This window comes from Sarcophilus harrisii, chromosome 5 (genome assembly GCF_902635505.1).
Source record: "Sarcophilus harrisii chromosome 5, mSarHar1.11, whole genome shotgun sequence".
In the NCBI taxonomy this organism is placed as follows: Eukaryota; Metazoa; Chordata; class Mammalia; order Dasyuromorphia; family Dasyuridae; genus Sarcophilus; species Sarcophilus harrisii.
The window spans coordinates 87,389,679-87,410,359 of NC_045430.1; the positions used below are offsets into that span (position 1 = coordinate 87,389,679).

Below are 20,681 nucleotides of genomic sequence, written 5' to 3' on the forward strand. Positions count from 1 at the left end.
CTGCTGGTTAATTGGAGGCCTTGACTAGATACACTGCTAGTGCCTCAGTTTTCCCTCTATTTATTCATTCAATAAATAGTAATGAATGTCTACATAAAAAACAAACACAAATTCCTGCACCTACTCCAGTCTCCAAACCAATCTCCAAATACCCACCAGGAAAGAAATTCTGACTTGTCCTTTTTCAAGTAATTCAGAGACCATGCTCAATTCTCCTATGCTCCAGCTCATCCTGGGCCTAACAGAACCACCCTTCCCCAGAATTAACTATCACTGCAACCTGCCAAGGGAGGACGCTGACCGTGTCTGAATTGGCAGGGTTGATCATGGTTGGAGGAGCACTAATGAGGCTCAGAAGCTGGGCACTCCGCCACTGTTCAGCCCCGTGGTTCCTTCGAGTAAAGAGGAAGTGCAGGGAGAGGAGGGCCCCACTCACAGCCTGTGAAGAGAGACAAACAGAACCCCAGAATTAAGGTACCATAAAAAGGTGAGTAAACTGAATCCTGATTATTTTTTCCCTGCCCCAGAAGCTTGCCTTTGTGTGGGGGCCAAACTCCTCCGTCAGCTTTTTCAAGGGATGATCATATTCCAAAACCATCTGGCCCAGACGAGCAAAGCTGGGGTCACTGGGAAAAGAGTTAGAGAATATCACAGGGCTTTCTTTACCCACCTGCTCCTGTCCAAGCAGTCCCTTAGTCTCTGAGACTTTCTTTTTTGTAATTTGGCTAGAATCTCTCTAGAAAACAAGGTATTTTAATAGTTATGGCATTTTTTGAAATGTATGTTAAAACAGATGAGTCAGACTGCATATCAGATATGACAAGGTACAAGAAAAGAAATGGATAAGAATTTAGAGATAGAGAGGATCATAGGATTGTAGATCTATGGCCAGAAGGGATGAACCTCCAATATCACTGAGCTCAACCCCATCCTTTCACAGATGAAGAAGTCATTTGTCCAAGGAAGTAAGGAACATAGGACGTAAGTAGCAGACGCAGCATTTTTATCCAAGGTCTCTGATGCCCAATCCAGAATTCTCTCCACTCACTTCCTTAATCACTTTAGAATCATAGTTCAAATGACAGCAAAGGAAAAAAAAAAAAAAGAATCATAGTTCAAGAGCTAGAAGAAACCTCAGAGAACTTCTAATCAAAGTCTCCCCCATTATACAGATAAGGAAACTGAGATCAATAGGGGTTAAATGACTTGTTCAAGATTACACAGGGAGTGAATATCAGAGCTGGGATTTGAACCCAGATTACTTGACATCAAATATTAAATTGTTTCTATGGCTAAACCCCTCATATGTACACACAAAATAAAATACATGTTTATGAGTTCTACTTTGTCCCCTCCCCAGGTCATGTATGCTATCCTCTATACAAAGAAAACAGAAAAACCCCACAAATGTGGAAACCCATGAACTTTCCTCCCTTAATTGTGTTCCCAGTGCTGGGAACAGAGGGGACCCTCTTAGATTCAAGTTGGAAGGGAGCTTAAGACAAGGTCTACTTAACACATGAATTCCTTCTAGAGCATTCATGACAAATGGTCTCTTCGCTTCTGCTGGAACCCTTTCAGAGATTAGGAACTCAGCCAATAGAATCAAAAGTGAAGCAATGGACGTGGTCCCCATGGATGCACAATGGATACACATCAGTGTCCTAAGGGGCATATGTATACGTCCACTGGGCCAAACTTACAAATATGTATTTATATGGCAACACGTTAGCATACACATGCATGAGAGCTTTGATTATTTCCCCAAGGTGCAGTAGAAAGAGAACAGCATTTAGTGCCAAAGTACCAGATTTGCAGCTTCACTACACCACTGGCTAACCAATGTGCCTTTGAGCAGGCTGAACCTTAGTTTTCTTGGCCATAGAACAGGGAAGTTAGTCTAGAGAAGAGGTGTTTGAGGGGGCAGCCCTGAAGTCAGGAGGACCTGAGTTCAAATCTGGCCTCAGACACTTAACACTTCCCAGCTGTGTGACCCTGGGCAAGTCACTTAACCCCAATTGCCTCAGCAAAAAAAAGAAAAGAGAGAGAGAAGAGGTATTGAACACATGGCTTGCTGGCCTTGTGAGGCCCACAACACTGCAAGGGTAGCCCAAACCAGATTCAAGTGCTGTTCAGAGTTTTTCTTGCAAAGAAAAGGTTTCCTACTTCCTTCTCCAACTCATTTTACAGATGAAGAAACTGAGGCAAAGAGGGTCACATAGCTAGTAAGCTTTGATTTGAATTCAGGAAGTCTTCCTGACAGCAGGCCTAGCACTCTATTCATTGATGCCCCTAGATTAAAGTGTAATTGGGGAATATTTAACAAAATAAATAGAAATACAATAAAATTCAGATAATATTAACATATGGCTTTCTAAATCAATATGCAATCCCAAGGGAACCTATGTATAGTTTAGTGGTCCCCATTTCTATTTGAATTTGACAGCACTAGACTAAATGACCTTTAAAGTCTTTTCCAGTTCTAAACCTATGATCCAAAAATCCTTCAGCCCTCAAGTATTCAAGTTGTATTCAGATTGTCAGGTCTAAATATATGTACAAATGGAGCTGAAAAGGCTGCACCTAACACACAAATCATTCAGGTTTTGCTTGGAATGCATTATAGAAAATGTCATTTCCCACAGCATTATTTTTTTGATTTTCTTTCCACTAATATTAAGCAAATTCAGATTGCATTCTCTTTGCAATTCCCTACAGTGGGACCCGGGTGACTGGGGAAGAGGAGAGAGACACAGAAGCCAGACCAGTATTAAAAACTCCACATGTAATAATGCTAATGAAAAAATTGAGATGAGTACACCTGGCTCATACGAAATTTAAGTTGTTTTCATTTCTAGCAATTATATCTCTCCATCTGTGACGAGGGTGAACTCTGAAACTGTCCTTGACTTTTGGGGTGAGCCTGAAACTCTCCTGACAGGGACCCTTCAGGGCAGTTAAGTGGTTTCATTAAGATTGGCCCAGGACGATTCCCTATTTACCTCGAACCTAAATGATCTCATTTAGCTGAAGAGCTGGACCTGATATTTCTTTTGAATAGCTGCATCCTCTATTGAGCTGAAAATTATCCCAGGATCATTCCTACTAGCTCGAACTTAAATGATCTTATTCAACTGGAAATCTAGGCCTGGGGGCAGGGACAACATTGAAGTAATTTCATTCAATTGAAACGTCAGTCTCTCAGATTTCATATTAAAGGGCAATTTGGGGCTCATTTCTTTGTAGAGGCCCAAAGTAGGTCCATGTCTTATCAAGGAATCTCTCTCTCCTTGGCACAGCTACCTGTCAGGACCCCTGCCTGATGTGAAGACATTCTCTTCTCAGTGTTAACATCTGTTTATGTCTACCAGGATTTCTCTGCCAGGACCTTTATTTCTCTGCCAGCACCTTTATTTCTCTGCCAGGACTACTTCTCGGTGCCAATAAAACTTCCCTTTTTGGATTCATGAATTCTTTCACAAAGGACCTATACTGACCAGAAGGGGACTCTCACACCTCAACTCTGCACTGCCACTAACTGCATCATTTGGTTCCCTGATCTGGGATCTGGAATCATATATTTCCAGAGTCAAAAAGCACCTCTTTTATCCTCTCTGTAGCCAACTCCTACCCCAAAGCCCCAAATATAAGGCTCTTGGAACAATTGTTTTCCTAGAATCATCTCACCTGTGTCCTTGTGTCATCTCAAAAGCACAATTATACATGCCAATGAGTACCTTCCGGTCCTCAATCCGGGACAGCAGCAAAATAACTGAGGTGTAAGTCACAATCAGATCAAGGTAGCTCCTAGTAAAGTCAAAGTTGAGGTTCTACAAAGGAAGAAAGTGGGGGAGGGTCGCAAATCAGACAAGCCATTAATTTGAATCTTTCCACTTCCCTACTCCCAGCAAATACTACTCGAGTTGATGGATCTAACTAGTGAGCTTTTCTATGTGGGATCAACCCTTATTGATCAGGAGAATGTAAAAGCATAATAAAGAAAGCAGAGATTGTGATGAATAGGAAAGGATATAGATAGAAGTAAGGAGAGGGACCATGGAGCAAAAAGAAAGCATGAGATAGAAAAAAAGCAAAACAATAAGAAAACATTCAAAAAGAACAAGGGAGATTTCTGTACTTGTTTAAATAAATTCCATCAAAAGCATGCTTAACTTGTAAATATATGTTAAATGGTCATTATCTTGAGTCCTTTAGGTAACAGAATTATAGTCTCAGGAAAATAGAAATGAAGATAAGACTTTCCCCTAATCCCATTACATTCCCCAAAGTAGACTCTAAATATCCATAAGATCCTAGAATTAGAAATGGAAGGAATCTCCCAAGACTTTTAGTCCAACTTTCTCCTCTTACAAATGAGGCAGCTGAGGCTCAGGGAGATTCAATGGTTTACCCAAAGTCACACAGAAAATATCAAAGATACAATTTGAACTCAGGTCCTCTGTCTCCTAAGGAAATGATTCCTTCCCCCTACCCCCATACCATTTTATCTCCCTAAATATCCATTGATTGGTTTCATTTGATTCCCAGTACCCTTTCCTCAAACTTTGTTTCCCCTCAACTCTCATGATGGGTGTTCTTTCAAATGACTAGTCCCATAGATCTAAAGGAGAGGAGGACACAGGGGCCTTACGATGTCAAAATGGCACTGGCAGGCATCAATGGTGTTGAGAAGCTCATATACGTGATCCTGAGGAGAGAAGTCAAGACAGAAACAGATGTAAAATGGGAAAGTGTGAAAGAGGAAATATCTTATAGCAATTTATTTTCAAATTACACGTAAAGTTAGTTTTCAAGATTCATTTTTGTAAGACTTTGAGTTCCAAACTTTCTTCCCTCCTTCTCTTGCCTCCTCCCTCCCCAAGACACCAAGCAATCTGATATAGGTTATATGTGTACAATCATTTAAAACATATTTCCATATTAGTCATATGAAAATCATTAGTCATTAGTCATGTGAAAGAAAAATCAGAACAAAAGAAGAAAATCACAAGAAAGAAAAAAACAAAAAAGGATAAAATTAGCATACTTTGATCTACATTTGACGAGACCCTCAGTAACTGGTTGGCAGAGGGGGACTGGAGCACTGATGGAATTGCTCCCTGGGGCAAGCAGGTAAGGACACTAATAGAGATCAGTTTAGCTTCGTGGCCCCATCCTCTGTGGAAGTCCCACCTCTGAGGGGGCCTCAGTTTGCTATATCTGGTTGGAAATCCTAATTGTGTCAAATCCCTGAGGTTAAATTTCCCCTATAAATTTTTCCATGGCTCACACCATCTTTGCTGACACTCTGCCTTGTGCTGTCTTTCTCCTCACCCTACCTCCATGACACAGAATCTATCCTCTCAATCTCCCCAACATCCCTCATGAGGTTTTTCTCCTTGGTATGGTTAATTCTTTTAGGGTACTAAATCCCTTATAGAGTTAGTCCATCAAACAATGGTATAATCCCTTTCCTTTGATAACCCTCTTTTGGGATCCTAACTCCTTTATGAATTTAGCCTACCAGTCAATGATACATTCCCACATCATGGCATATTCCCTTTAATAGCATCTTCTTCCTAATTAATTAAGTTCCTTTAGAGAATTTGTCTTTTATCTTGTTGATTATTTTTTAAAATATCTTTCCTTCCTAACTCCTGTGTGTTAATTCACATAATAAATAATACTCCTTTATACTTGTGATGAATGCCTATAACATAACTTTTTTATGTCTCAAATTGAATTTCCATTATGCTATTTTATATAATATTCTTATTACAATTTTATTGCTCTCTTGAATCTGTTTCATATTTATCACTCCTAGTGCCTATATTATAAATATTCCATCCTCACCTGGATGAAAATGTGGCCTATAAAAGGACTAACTACTTCATATTCTAACATTAGCTTTTCCAAAATGTGACCAGAACATATTTTGGTGCTAGCTAGACATTGCTCCCTTATTTCAAGTAAAATTAAAGTGAAATTTAAAAATTATGTTTTGATTAAAGTTCCTATAACTCTCTAATGAATTTATCATGTAGTATTTTATTTTATAGCAATTTATACTAATAGACTGGAAGCTTCATGAGGGAAGGAACTGGGTCTTTTCTAAGCTTTTTATTTCTCCAGTGCCTTGGAGTGGTCTATACATAATAAATATGTGTTTGATAAATAACCATTATATTGGGAAAGACTACCCAAGGCATTCAAGTCAATTTCTATAATGACAGAACAGTAGAAATTTTCTGTATAATGGGTTACTACTAAAGAACTGACCACACTCATCTATGATCCTCTGCTCCCTCCTCCCAAATTATGCCTATTGGCCCACATGCCATTAAGGAAATGTCATATTGTCTTTAAAGAAAGTCCAATCCTTGAACCAAGCCATTTACTTCCCTAAAGTAAATTCCTTTTTTAGGCACTATTACGGGCCTCAAGCATAGAATCAAAGAAGTTTAGCTTTAAAAAGGGACAATAGTATTCTTCTCATCTTTCCTGAATTCCTCTTTATTCCAGTGCTTTCCCTCTGTTAATTATTTCTTGGTTATTCTGTATTATAACTTGCTTTGTATATATTTCTGTGTTGTCTCCCCCCATTAGATTATAATCTCTTTGAGGGTAGGGACTGTCTTTTACTTCTTTCTGTATCCCCATGTTTAGCACAGTGTCTGGCTCATGTTTATTGATTGGTTAACTGATCCAATCCCTTCATTTTAAAAAATATGAACTATGGGGATATATGGGAAACCAAGGTCCATAGTGGTCAAGGTACTTGGCCAAGATGAAGCCATACAGATGAAATTAAAGTGAATTAGCAAAATCATATATTTGATATGATTGATAGAATGCTTCAACAATGTGCTTTGGAGTTATTGTGGAGCAGTTGCTGAGGCTTGTGGCTCCCTTCTACCCAGTAAATGCTCTCAATTTAAGTTTTCAATACAGTAACACCAGTCCCTTTTCCAGTGTTAATTTATCTCCTTTACTAAACTTATCATTCCACTTCCCTTGTGGGAAAAAATCCTCTAGGATTTTCCAGTTTAAGTTCCTAGGGAAGACAACAGAGGTCATAGTCCCTAACTATGTTGTCTTTTAGATAAACCTAATTCTAGTACCAAAGGTTTTGATTGTTAAAATGAGGATGGATTTAATCTCAAACACTTTAGACACTTTAGATTAACAACCTTCTGGAAGAGAAAATGATACCAGAGTCCTTACCCAGTAACTCAAGGATAGGAAAAAATTAAAGGCTATTCACCCGAAATTCCATGACGTCCACAAATGATTGGTAATAGCTGGTGAGAAATCTGACAATCTCTGTTTTGTCCCGATGAACAGGTCCTAAATGTTGCTGAGACGAACAACAATAGAACAAAAAAAGACTTGTATTCAATCAACAGCAAGAAGGATTGGATATAAAGAACTTCCTAACAGATGTTAAAATATGACTAAGGGAAATGTGTTCCTTTTTGGACAATCTTGCACAGGGGAAATAGTCTAAAAAAGTCTCAGTGTCCTGCCTAGACTCAAAAGGCTACATGAAATGACTTATTCTTTTAATGACACTATTATCTTTCCTACTGCATAAATCAATGATTCTATGGCCACACTATATGGAAAAAGATTCACTGGATGGGAAAAGAGGAAAGATGGGCCCTTTCCAAGTCTTGGTTTTGCAGAAAGAAGAGATAAATAGCAACTTACATGTATATAGAATTTTTTTTTAAACAAAGTGTTTTTTGTGAACAGATAACACAATGTATAAAGCTCTGGATCTGAAGTCAAGAAGACTTGAATTCAAATGAAGCCTCAGACATTTACTTGCTATATGACCTTAATCAAATAATTTAATTTCTGTTTGCCTCCAGTTTCTTTGACTATAAAAAAAAGTAGGGCCCTACCTCCCAAGATTGTTGTGAGAATCAAATGAGATAATGTTTGCTAAGTGCTTAGCTTAATAGGCACTAAGTCATATTTGTTATCATTATCATCATCAACAACCCTGTGTAAATATTCATATATCCATTCTATAGATGAGGAAACTGAGACTCAAATTAAAGCCACTTGCAAAGGGCAGAACCAAGCTGGTGAAAAAAGGCAGGAATTCTCTTGAGTTTTCCCCAAACCCCTTTAAACAACTTTAAATAATCTCTCAAAATAAATTCTGAAGCCGCAGAACCCATATAAGGGCAGGGTAAAATAATAGTCCAACCCAAGACAACTTAGAAAGTCAGCAGGAAAGGTCTGTTATACTAGAGTTAAGAGTGGAACACAGGCCCTATCTCAGCAAAACAGCAAGACAATCAATGCCAGACCTTTCAGTCAACAGACAGAAAGCAATTCAGACAAAGAGTCAAAAGGAGATTACAGGAGTCCCTCTGTTGTCACCAGGGGCAGTACATTTTGCTTTACCCATATCTAAATCTGAGTCCCAGTTCCTGGTCTCAGTCCCAGCATAAGGAGGGGCACACCAGAGGTTTGCAGCTGCAGGGGAACTAGGACCTTAGTCATAGTTCTAGGGTGGAAAAGAGTGTTTGTGGTTACTCACAGACCAGAACACAGCCCAGAAGGGTAATGATAAGCATACCTCTCTGCAGCTCACACCACCACCTTGGCCAACAGAAGTCCCAGGACAAGTCCATTTGGTCTTTGTTTTGGTCCTGATTGCTTCAGAACAAATGAAAATAGCTATTGTTTTGGCCAGAAACCCTTTGGGTCTCCCCTTCTCAGATTGATTTCCTTTTTATTTTTTGTAATTTTTGACTAGATTTAAAAAGAAAAAGGAAAGAAAGAAAGGCTATTCTTTGACTCATTTCTTTCTTACCCAGCCTTAATCACTGAATGGATAGACGGTTGCTTCAGTCAACTAATGGATAGACAGATGCCCAGTTTTACTGGACCTGTAAAAGACCAAGATCTTTCACTGCATCCAGGACAATCTCCAATTGTCTTACTATATGTGGCTACTGAACCCAGATGGGTCTAGAAGAGAAATTGAAGCTGGGGTCCTTATATAATCTTCCTTCCCTCAAATCCAATTCACTTATATGTCATGGTATCAGCTCTCTGTTGTCATGGTTGTCTTCAAAAATGAAGTTCAAACATCAAATGTTTGAAGAACTGAAGATGTACAGGTTTCCAGAATTACCTCTGAAAACAGCTGCACAAAAGACCTGAAGCTTAGGGTGGTGCTCCCTCTACTTTGGAAGCAGAGGTCCTCTTTAGCATAGAGTAAAAAGTCAAGAAATAGGCTGAAAAAATGAGCAAGCAACAGAAAAATATTCTGAATAAAGAAAGATGCTATGGTGACAGGGAAGATCCAAACATGAACTCAGAAGAATACAACAAAATCAAAATTTCTACATCAAAAGCATCACAGAAAAATCTAAATCGGTCTCAGGTCCTGGGAGAATTCAAAAAGTTTTGGGTTTTTTTTGTTTGTTTGTTTGTTTGTTTTAAAGCAAGTAAGAGAGGTAGAAAGAAACACGGGAAGAGAATTGGGAGCAATAGAAGAAAATCATGAAAAAAGAATCAACAACTTGATAAAACAAACACACAAAAAATACTGAAGAAAAATAGCATTTTAAAAAACAGAATAGGTCAAATGGCTAAAGAGGCACAAAAATCCAATGAAGAAGAAAATGCCTTGAAAAGCAGAACTAGCCAAATGAAAAAAAAAATTATCCAAAAATTCACTGAAGAAAATAATTCCTTAAAAATTAGAATTGGACAAGTGAGAATCAATAACTTTATGAGACATCAAAAAATAATCAAACAAAATCAAAAAGAAGGAAAACATAAGAGGAAAATATGAAATATTTCACTGGAAAAATAACTTACCGGGAAAATACAAAAGAAATAATTTTAAGAATTATTGGACTACCTGAAAATCATGATCAAAAAAAGAGCCTAATCATCATTCAAGAAATCATCAAGGAGAACTATAATGAGTACAACAGAAATGGAAAGGATCCACTGCTCACCTCCTGGAAAAGATCCCAAAAGGAAAACTTCCAGGAATATTATAGTCAAATTTCAAAGCACTCAGGTCAAGAAGAAAAAGTATTGTGAGCAAGCCAAAAAAGAAACAATTCAAATATCAGGGAGCTATTGTCAGGATAACACAAAATTGAACAGATTCCACATTAAAGGATCAGAAGGTTTAAAAAATGATATTCCAGAGGACAAAAGAGCTAAGATTACAACCAAGAATCACCTTCCCAGCAAAACTGAATATAATCCTCCCAGGGGAAAGTGGCTATTCAATGAAATAAAGTACTTTCAAGCATTCTTGATGAAAAGATTAGAGTTGAATAAAAAATTTTACTTTCAAAAACAAGATTCAAGAGAAACATAAAAGCAGAAAAGAGAAATAAAGGACTGAATAAGATTAAACTGTTTCATATTTCTATGTAAGAAAATAATAATTGTTAACTCCTAAAAATTTTCTCATTATTAGAACAATTCAAAAGAAGAGAGAGAGAGAAAGAGAGAAGGGGGTGGGTGGGATGCAGGTGTGAATTGAATGTTATAGAATAATTATCTAGAAAAACAAAATTAAATGATGAAAAAAAGGAATACACTGGGAGAACAGGAGAGAGTTAAAACTAAGCAAATTATCTGACATAAAAGAGACATGTCAGAAAAATTATCTGACATGAAAGAGCTTTTGCAGTGGAGAGGAATACAGGAAGAAATGGAAGGAGAAACACATGTATCTTTATTGGAATTGGTTCAAAGAGGGGATAACACACACACTCAGTTGGGTAAAGAAATCTATCTTGCAATGTAGGAAGTCAGAAGAGGGAAGGAATAAGAAAAGGCAGGGAAAGATAAAAGAAAGGGGTAAGGATGGGATTTCAGAAAGAAAGGTGGACTAGGGAAAGTAAAAGTCAGAAGCAAGATACTTTAAAAAATGGACAGGGCAAAAGGAAAGAGAGTAGGATAAACTGGGAAAATAAGATGGAGGAAAACACATAGTAATCATAACTGAAAAAAAAAAATTACAACTGGAGCCATTCCTCAATTAATAAATGCTCAAAGCATATGAACAGGCAGTTTTCCTTTGAAGTCATCAAAGCTATCTATAATCATATGGAAAAATGCTCTACACATCCCTATTGACTAAAGAAATGCAAATTAAAACAACTCTGAGATATCATTCCACACTTATCCGATTGACTAATATGACAGGAAAGGAAAATGACAGATGTTGGAAGGAATGAGGGGAAAATAAGAAATTAATGCATTGTTGGTGAAGCACTATATTGATTCAACCATTTTAGAGATCAGTTTAGAACTATGCACAATGAGCTATAAAATTATTCATACCCTTTGACTAAGAAATATTATTATTAGGTCCATGTCCCAAAGAGATAAAAAACAAAAAGGAAAAGGACCTATATGTACCAACATTTATAGTAGTTTTTTTTAGTGATGGCAAAGAATTGGAAATTGAGGGGATGTTCATCATTTGGGGAATGATTAAACAAGTTGTATATTATTGTGATGAATACTATTGTGCTACATAAAATGAAAAACAGAATACCCTCAGAAAATAACCTATAAAGATTACCCAAAGTGATGCAAAGTGAAATAAACAGAACCAGGGCTACGTTGTACACAGAAACAGCAATATTATTGGGTGATCAACTGTGAATGATTTAGTTATTTTTAGCAATACAATGATCCAAAACAATTCTGAAGGTTTTATGATTTTAAAAATGCAATATACCTCTAGGAAAAAAAATTGCATATATATAATCTATATCAAATATCAAATTGCCTTCTCAATGAGGGGGAAAGGACATAATGTGGAACTAAAAAAGTTTTTAAACAAGTGTTAAAATTGTTTTTACATGTAATTGGGGGGAAGCAAAATATAATTTAAAAAAGAAAAAGAAAAAAAGTCTCTTGTCCATAGTCATATTGCTAGTCAAAGTCAGTGTAGGGATTCTACCCAAGGTATACTTTTATTATCTCAAGCTGGAAAAAAAGAGGGATTAATGAAAAGGAGCTCAACAAAGTTAGAAGTAAGCCTAAGTAAGAAGTAAATGAGAAGATGAACCTAGGAAGTTACAGTAATCAAATAAAAATCTGTTAGGCTGATCTAGTTTTCTTCTTAACTTGGGTCTGTAAACATAAAAAAAAAAATACATTTTTTTCTAATAACTATATTTCAGTATATTTGATTTCTTTTATAATTTATGAATTTTATGTTATTCATTTAAAAACAGTTCTCAGGCGGGGTCCATAAGTTTCACCTGAGTACCCAAAGGCTCCAGGTACACAACAATGGTCAGGAACTCAAGCTCTAAGAAAGTATTTTCACTAACCCTGCATAGGGAAGGGACTGCTTGGCCAGTTGAGGTTTCCAGCCTTACATTCTCAGAATGAATATTCAGAACTTATAAAGTCATAACCATAAGACAAATCAAATCAAAGAAAACAATTAGATGATTCATGGGGTGATGGTCAACAATAATCCCCTAGCTCACAGTGTTGCTGTGAAGCAAAAATGAGAAATATGTTTATATAAATGCTAGCTACTGTTATAATTTTCAGTTTCCCACCCCCTAGTTTAGGGAAGGTTAGTTGGAGAAGGAGAGTCTAGTTTATCCTGGGGTGGGACTGGAGTTAAAAGTGTTAAAATATTCTCATGGTCAGTGTGGGGGGTTCACTTTGTTTGTACTATGCATGTTTGTTATAATTTTTTCTTTTCTTTCTTTTTCCAGGGTGGAGGGTGATAAATAAATTATCCAGGGAGAGAAGTTAAGTGCTTATTAACTGAAAAAAATGTAATTTAAAATTAAAGAGGAAAGGCAGAGGCAGGCTTCTCACCGTGCTGCTTCGGACATCTATGTTGGGAAATTTCTTGCTGATATACTTGACAGATGATTCCATAGACTTTTCCAGTAGAAAAGGTGGCTTGGATTTAGGGTCTGAACAAGTCTGGGTAGAAGAAAACAGAGAGGGTTGATATGTGCCCTCTGACCAGCTGGAAGCATCATTCTACCTGTCTCATTGATCCCTCTTGTCCCACTTTAGGAAGGAAAATTCTGAGAATTACTTCTTTCTGACTGGCATCAGAGGGCTGGCTAAGTCAGCTGGCCACAGAAACATCAGGAAATAGGAGGAACCCAGAGTTAAGGGCTTCTCTTTACTTGGCCCAGCACAAAGAGGAAGCTAAGCCAAATAACACCCATAACCAAGGCCGGAAAGAGCAAGTAAGGCAGTTGGCCTACTTGGGAAACCTACATCTAAAATGGATTTGGGGGAAGATTCAGTAATACAACTTCCATAAGGCCAGCTCCTCCACAAGGGACACTGTGGGAGACATGGGTCAGAAACCAATTTATGGACAATTATAGTATAATAAGAGCAAAATGCATAAAACTCTTCCCTGCCTTTCTCCTTCTAACCCCATACTCCATTATCCCCATTCTCTTTTTCTCTTGTAGTGCTCTCCTACCTGCTGCCCCTCTCTCTTCAATGCACCATCTTCCACCCCCTTTTGTTTTACTTAGTATCTATTTAAATTCAATCATAAAATTATAAATCTTAAGGCCGGGGCCATCTAGTCCAAGCTCTCCTTCTTCTGGTGAGGAATCCCCCCTACACATATACACACACACACACACACACACACACACACACACACACACGACTTCATGGAAATTAAGTGACTTTTCCCAAGGTCACTGGGTAGTAATTGAGATGGGATTAACATGGACCATCTGACTCCAGAGTTAATAGGGAACTGTACCACGGTACTTCTCCCAACGAAAAGTGATGAGACTGAGAACAAGGAAAGAGGGAAGTAGAGAAGGAGCCCACCCATCTGCCTCCCCACCTCAATAATGCTAGAGGATCTGATCTCCTTCAGTCCTTTAAATGTGGCTAGAGACAAGGAAAATGAGCAAAAAGCAAGGGTTGAGGAGAATAAGCACTAAGCACTAAACTCAAGGCCTCAGAAAAACAGACTTCCCGACAGTCCTATGTGAGCTGAGACCAACAGGTCCCACTTACCTTCTTGATGTTATAAATGCGAATAAGAACCCCACGCCCTCGGTCATTCAGAATAGTGAGCTTCTCAGTCAACTTATGCTGGTAGCAGGAGGCCATCGACATTATGACTTGAGGTAGAAGGGAATCTCTCAATGTAAACCCGAATCAGTAGAGGCACCCAAAGGCTCAGAGCGGGGAGAAGTGGCCTGTTTGGTAAATCTCTTCCGGCTGCCCTGTGATTGGCTCCAGGGGTAAAAAGCTGTCATAGTTCACAAAGTCTGAGAGCTTTCTCCTGCTTCCTTTTTATAAATTCAATCTCTTCCCCCTGCCCCCGCCCCAGACTTCCCCTTTTGGGCCTCTCTGCATTTGCTTGGGGTGGGGAGAAAACTCACATAAAACAAAATACAAAACTCTTGCCTGTCATTCCAAGTCTTGTCCCAGTCTGCCTCACCAGCTATAACTGCCACTACTACCCTACAGATATTGTCTATTCCTGACATATTTACTATTTCTACCACACTCCCACTTAACCAGGTCTTTCAACTAAAATGTCCTCCCTCTGTGGCCTCCCACCCCTAAACACACAGAGTTCTCTCTACCCATCTGAAAGATACCCGTTCTCCTAGGCCTGCATCAAACAAACTAATCCAGCTTCCTCTAAGTAGTCCCAACATTTTTGCTTATCTCTTATTACTCTCTTCTGGTTTTCCACTTATTTATCAGACTATACCTTCTCAGGTTACTTAGCTGGAGCTTAATCCAGGTTATATCCACTAAATGAGAATTGTCTTCCCAAGGCTTTCTTCCTTCTATATTATTTCACTTGATAATCTTATCAGCTTTCATGGATTAGATTATTATCTCTGTACAGATGATTCCCAGATGGCCATATCCAATCCTCAGTTCTCTCCTGAGCTCCAGTCCTGCATTCCCAGCTGTCTACTGAATATTTCCAACTGGATGTCTTTTAGATATCTTCTAAACTCATATCCAAAATTGATCTCATCATCCACTCTCTCCCAAACTCTCCCTTCTTCCAAATTTCCTGTTACAACAAGGGTTCCAACCTCCTCCCTGTCACCCAGTTTCCCAATTTCAACATCCTTCTCATTCTCATTTAAGACAATATATCAATCAGTTGCCATCTTTTCCATTCTTCCTTCTTTTTTCCTTTGGAGGCAATTGGGTTTAAGTCACATGCCCAAGGTCATACTGCTCTTAAGTGCCTGAGGTCATATTTGAATTCAGGTCCATCTGACTCCAGGGTGGTACTCTAACCACTGTACCATCTAGCCAGCCTATCCTTTCTTCTTCAGAGACATCTGTCCCCTACTCTCGCCACTCATATAGCAACTACCTTAATTTATTACCTCTCAATTGAATTATTGTCATAGCTTTCTAAATGGGTTCAAGTCTCATCCTATTCCAATCCATTCTCCACATAGCTGTCAAAATAATTTTCCTGAATCATGCATCTGGCTATGCCATTCAATAAACTCCAATAGCTCCCTATTACCTCTAGGATCAAATAGAAAATCTGTTTGGTTTTAAAGGCTCTTCACAACCTGATTTTTTTTTTAAGTTTTCTTACACATTAAACCCTTCCATGCCCTTTACAATCCATCTAGACTTGCCAACTTGCTGTCCAAGACCCTCCAACTACCATATGGTACTATTGTACTCTATCCCCCAGAATCAATGAACTTTTTTCCTCCTCACCCCATTTCTTAAACTCCCTAGCTTCTTCCAAGAAGGAAGCTCAAATCCTATCTTTAAAAGGAGGTCTTTCCTCTACCTTTCCTTCTATCTACCCCATTAAAATCTGACTTCCTTCCCTTGAGGACTAGGGCCATGTTTTTGCATTTCTTTATATTTTCAGACATTACTTGATACATAGTAAGTACTTAATAAGTGTTTGCTCATTTCTGTTAAAAAATGACAAATTATGTGCAAAAGGAAGTTACATGTATTGTCTCTCATAGCCATTAGCTAGTTTTGCCCTTTTTTCTTCCTTCTTTCTTTCTTTCTACATTTCTTTCTTTCGCTTTCTTTCTTTCTTTAAAGAGAAGGTACTATATATGTGGGCAGATAGGTAGTGCAGTGGATGAGAACCTGGGGTCAGTTAGATTCATCTTTCCAAGTTCAAATCTGGCCTCAGATACTTACTGTGTGACCTTGGGCAAGTCACTGAACCCTGATTGCCTCAGTTTGCCTATTTTTTAAATGAGCTAGAGAAGGAAATGGCAGACCATTTAAATATCTTTGCCAAGAAAATTCCAAATGGCATCATGAAGAGTCCGACAGGACTGAACTGGCAACTATGTGTGAAGCAGATGGATTTTCTTGAGATACTTAAACAAAGAAATATTTATTTCATTCCCTGATTTTCCTAAGAAGTTTTATTTGGTGGCGGTTGTTCTGAAAGGGGAAGAAAGAAATAAGGCTTAGGTAAAATTAAGAAATAGACCAGATTTGTTTTCAATTTTACCTTCCCTAGGCTCAGGGGATTAATTCTCTTTGGGAGAGTAAGGAGAGAGGACTCATTCACACCAGGCTGTTAGGAATTTAATGTTTCCCTCCCAAGAGCATTCGGTCTTTAAAAGAGAAGTCTGGAAAGAGCAATGGATTGAATGAATTACTAATGGAAAAAAATCAGGTAGCAATGAAGGATAGTCTTTCTTTAGTTGGAAAAGGAGGAGGGGATAAGGAGGTAAGGAAAGAGTCTTGGTGACTTTTTCATAAGTTTACTGTGGTGATCTTAGGAGGCTATGGGATTGGGAAAATCAGGGGATCAGGTGGAGAGCATACCATCAGAAAAAATGGAATCACCTGCTATCTCAGGCAAGCCTGGGGAGAAACTAAGAGAGAGCAATCCTGAATAGGATTGGAGCTATTTCATTGGTTTTCTCCAGAATAAGGGCCAGGATAAAAGGAGGGCCAAGGTGCTCTTAAATTATGAAGTGAATAGCAACACGGATATTAGCCTCTTTTATTTAAGGTGAGTGGGGACTTTCTAGAAGACTTTAGAATGCCTTCTACTATATTCTTTTTCAAGCTCTTCCTTGGCCCAGCTTTCTCTAGACTTAGTTTCTACTCTGAATAGTCTCCTTATCCTGGCCCCTTTCTGTCTTGCTTCCTCTCCCCCTCAGTCTTTTCACTTTACTATATTGTCAAGACCCAGAATAGTCCTGCTTCTTCCAAAAAGCCATCTTTCCTGGCTCCCTATATATACATCCTATGACTTAGTCTATAACATCTAGTTTCACAGGTAATTTATCATGTTTCCTTCCTGTGTTTCATCTCTAATTAGAAGTTAACCCTCTTGAGGGAAGGGACTCTTTATACTCCTGGTTCCTGTGCAATGTGCTGAATATGATATGGGTGAACTCTGAAATTGCGTCCCCTTTAATCTGTAAAATAATGACCTTGAAATTGTGTCCCCTTTGATCTGGAAAAGAAGGGAGATTGGGGAGAAGGCATATTTTCCAGACAAACCTTTTCCTAAAATAAGCAGCATCATTCAATTGGAAATCTCAGGCAAATCGCACCCCATTGATCTTTGCGTAGCCAGATTTCCATTCAGGAAACTCTAAATTCTGGGGAAAAAAACTCTTCAAAGTGATTTTCATTCAACTGGGAGATCTTGGTCCGATAATCAGCTAAACTGCCCACCCACCAAGATCTGCTCATAAAATAGCTTTCTGTTAACTCGTTCTTTGCAAATCTCCTCGGCTAAGAGAGCTTCTTAACTAAAAATAAAACTTCCTTTTTTGTCAGACTTTGGGGTTCAGGAATTTTTTTGCATTTGGACCTGCGTCTCTGAGCAGGGGGGATCTCTCCTCCTTCCCACACAGCATCAAATACATATTGGGGGTTTTAATGATGTTTGTCTTCTGAATGCTTTAAAAAAGAAACCTTAACTCTCAGGGGTTCTTAATCTGAAGTATGTTAACTTTTATTTCAATGTAATTGATTTCCTTTTTAATCTTATGTATCTTATATGTTTATATGATTCTGAGTAATAGATTTCCATAGACTGTGTTAGACTGGAAAAGGGTTTAGTGTCACAAAATTAAACTTAACTGAGACAAGCTAGAAAAGCCTTTCTTGTGAGACTTGTAAAGTCAAATCTCTGATTGCCAAGTGATAAATCGTGGATTCTGTGATCAAGTTGGAGCAGTTGAGGTAGAATTGAGGTCAAGGCTATTTTTCATTCCACTGAAAGGCAGTTAGATTTCCTCATTGTTCCATAATCTGCCTATCTCCTACTGTCTTGCAGAAGGATTTTAATATATGAGTGACCCCTCCTCTTGAATTCTTGACAATCAAGGCAGACTACTTCAAGAATTTGGTGAGTCTCTTAATTAGTGGGAGTGGATATGGCTGGCAGAAAGATGTAATAGCAATAACTAGCATTTCTAAAGACTTGGAAAGCACTTTCAGTGTATTAAATCATTTGTTTACAAGGTTACTCACCTTTAAGGAGTCCTCAAGTAAGCAAACCCAAGATCCAGTTAGCGAATTATTCTGAGTCTAGAACTGCTCTCAGACCTAAAAAAAAATTCCTTGATCACTAAAACTTGTTTCAAGGATGAACAGATTTCTTCCCCCCCCCTCACTTTTAGCAACTTTTTTTTTTCTTTTTTAAGAAAAACTACCCTTTTCCCCAAAGCACATTTGCTATGATTCTCAAATTGTCTTCAAGTCTTGGAGGGAGTTTGCTTCTTTAGTGAAAATTGGATTTGTAGAGGGAGTTAATAGATTGAAATTCTACCTCTTGCCTTTATGTCCATAGCCTGGTTGTCATCTTTCTCTAGGCCTCTTTTTCTTCCCCCTATAAAATAACACTATGTTGTTATAGTCTGACAACTAACTGGAGTTAGCACAGGTTCCTATAACTGATAACAAGATTTAATAGTGTTCTAGAATACTTAGTAAACCTGTCTCACTGTTTTTTCAGAGGTCCAACTATCTTTATGTGAAGCACACAGTTCCTGGCTCTAATCTGATCATTAAAATTCGAAGGAAGCTTTTGAACAGGGGCACTGATTTGTGACAGTGCTTCCTAAGAGGCACCTGTGCCTAAATCCCTGGACTTAATCACTTAGGTGGCAGATGTGCCTTCAGGCATTTGACAACCTATCTCTATGCCCTCTGCCAGTGCCCCAGGCATGATAGAGAGCAGATCCGGAATAAACTCGACCTCCTCCCTTCCCACTATTCATGCCTAGTTTTCTTGATCTGTATTTTCAACAAGCCAGGCCTGCAGCTGTTGCCTGGGTAACTTGGGAGTCCTTGAAGTAAGAGTGGCAGCTAACATTTGGGCTCCCCAGACAGCACGTGCTTCTACTCTCCAAGTGGCTGCTCTGAGGAACAATTTCCTCTCCTAACTAACAGATCTAAGGTCGGAAGGCTTCTCTGAAGCAGAACTGGGGGGGCAGGGGGGGGGAAGGTTAGAGGGCCAGCTAACCTCCCAGGGCTTAGTTCAGCTAAGAACCTACCTCCTTTTCTAGACCCAGTTGTTAACAAATGCCCAGGATTCTACCAGTGTGCCACACTTTTGAGACTAGTCTACCCAGGCAGTGGATTTGAATGGGAAGTTGCTCTTTTAGAACATCTTTAAAGCAGTCCTGTTATTTGTTTGTTTTTTGTTTCAGTGAGCATCTCTTGTAGGAGTGGAAGGAGGCAGTAAAGCTGTAAAGCATTCTTTTCTCCATTATATTAGAAGCTCCTTGAAATTTTTTTTTTTGTAACCCCAGAGCTTGGCACAATTTCTGGTACAAAGAAGATACTTCAGAAATGCTTGTTAATTGATAGGGCAATGGAGAAACTTGAGTTTCTCAGTCCTGGCTTGCCCCATCTTAAACAGGACATAGCAGAGGTCTCTTATTCCAGTGGAATGTAAACTCCTTGAGTTTAGGTATTTATTTTTTTCTCTTCTCCATGCTAACACACATTGGATACTTACTAAATGTTGGCATTTATTAGTTATTTATCAAATGTTATTAGTTCTTCTTGCGGTGAGAGAGGATGAGACGGGATACACCTTACCTTCAGATAAGATGCCCAGTACTTCACTCTAAGAGACCAAATCTTATTAGTTCCCAGAAACCTATAAACACAAGTCTAACTTGTAGGAAGACTTACTGAGTAGAAGCTTGTGTCTTTAAGCTTCAGAGACAGAATCCCTTTCCCCAGGGATTCTTAAAGTAGTGACTTCAGGCGTTTAAAGCCTTTCCTAGAAATAGAATTAGGAGGAAACCTGTCTTATCCACTTCTATTTTGAGGAAAAAAAGACATTGTCGAGATTGTTAGTCTTATGTGTTGGCTTTTTCTTCTGTGTTTTGCTAATGTATGGTTCCTGCTGCCCAGGTATCATGGATCCAGACGGCAAAGTACAGTGCCCTTATGACCCAAGCCATTTCATATCAGAACATCGGATGCAGTATCATCTTGCACAATGCAAACTAGTGAGTATTTCTACTCTATCTCCTTAAATCCTAAAATATGAGGACTAGGAAGGTAAAAGAAAAGGGGGAGAGGACAGTTTGCATAGGAAAAGGGATAGTAAGAACTTCTGTAATGCCCCCTTTAACAATAGGGCTTTCTTTTCTTCAGAAAAACCCAAAGAAGGCAAAAGAAATGGCTAGCTGTAAATATAATGCTCG

The 20,681-nt window shown here is 38.6% G+C and overlaps 1 protein-coding gene across 3 annotated transcripts in view; it reads right to left on the reverse strand.

Annotated features, from left to right (window-relative positions):
• The window catches only part of NCKAP1L (NCK associated protein 1 like), a 59,969-nt gene extending 39,791 nt beyond the window's left edge, over nucleotides 1–20,178 (reverse strand). Inside the window, exons 1-9 of one of the 3 annotated variants that reach the window (XM_023505389.2) lie at nucleotides 20,161–20,178; nucleotides 18,490–18,564; nucleotides 14,035–14,272; nucleotides 12,847–12,957; nucleotides 7,265–7,357; nucleotides 4,652–4,708; nucleotides 3,688–3,830; nucleotides 536–626; nucleotides 302–439 (exon numbers count right to left, since the gene is read on the reverse strand). In XM_023505389.2, coding sequence (XP_023361157.1) covers nucleotides 302–439; nucleotides 536–626; nucleotides 3,688–3,830; nucleotides 4,652–4,708; nucleotides 7,265–7,357; nucleotides 12,847–12,957; nucleotides 14,035–14,136 — 735 coding nt within the window. In that variant the 5' untranslated portion in view covers nucleotides 14,137–14,272; nucleotides 18,490–18,564; nucleotides 20,161–20,178. Of the gene's footprint in view, nucleotides 1–301; nucleotides 440–535; nucleotides 627–3,687; nucleotides 3,831–4,651; nucleotides 4,709–7,264; nucleotides 7,358–12,846; nucleotides 12,958–14,034; nucleotides 14,273–18,489; nucleotides 18,565–18,787; nucleotides 18,902–20,160 lie in introns of those variants that run through there. The other 2 variants (XM_003772324.4, XM_023505388.2) reach the window with 2 other exon arrangements.
• Nucleotides 20,179–20,681: the final 503 nt, after the last annotated feature.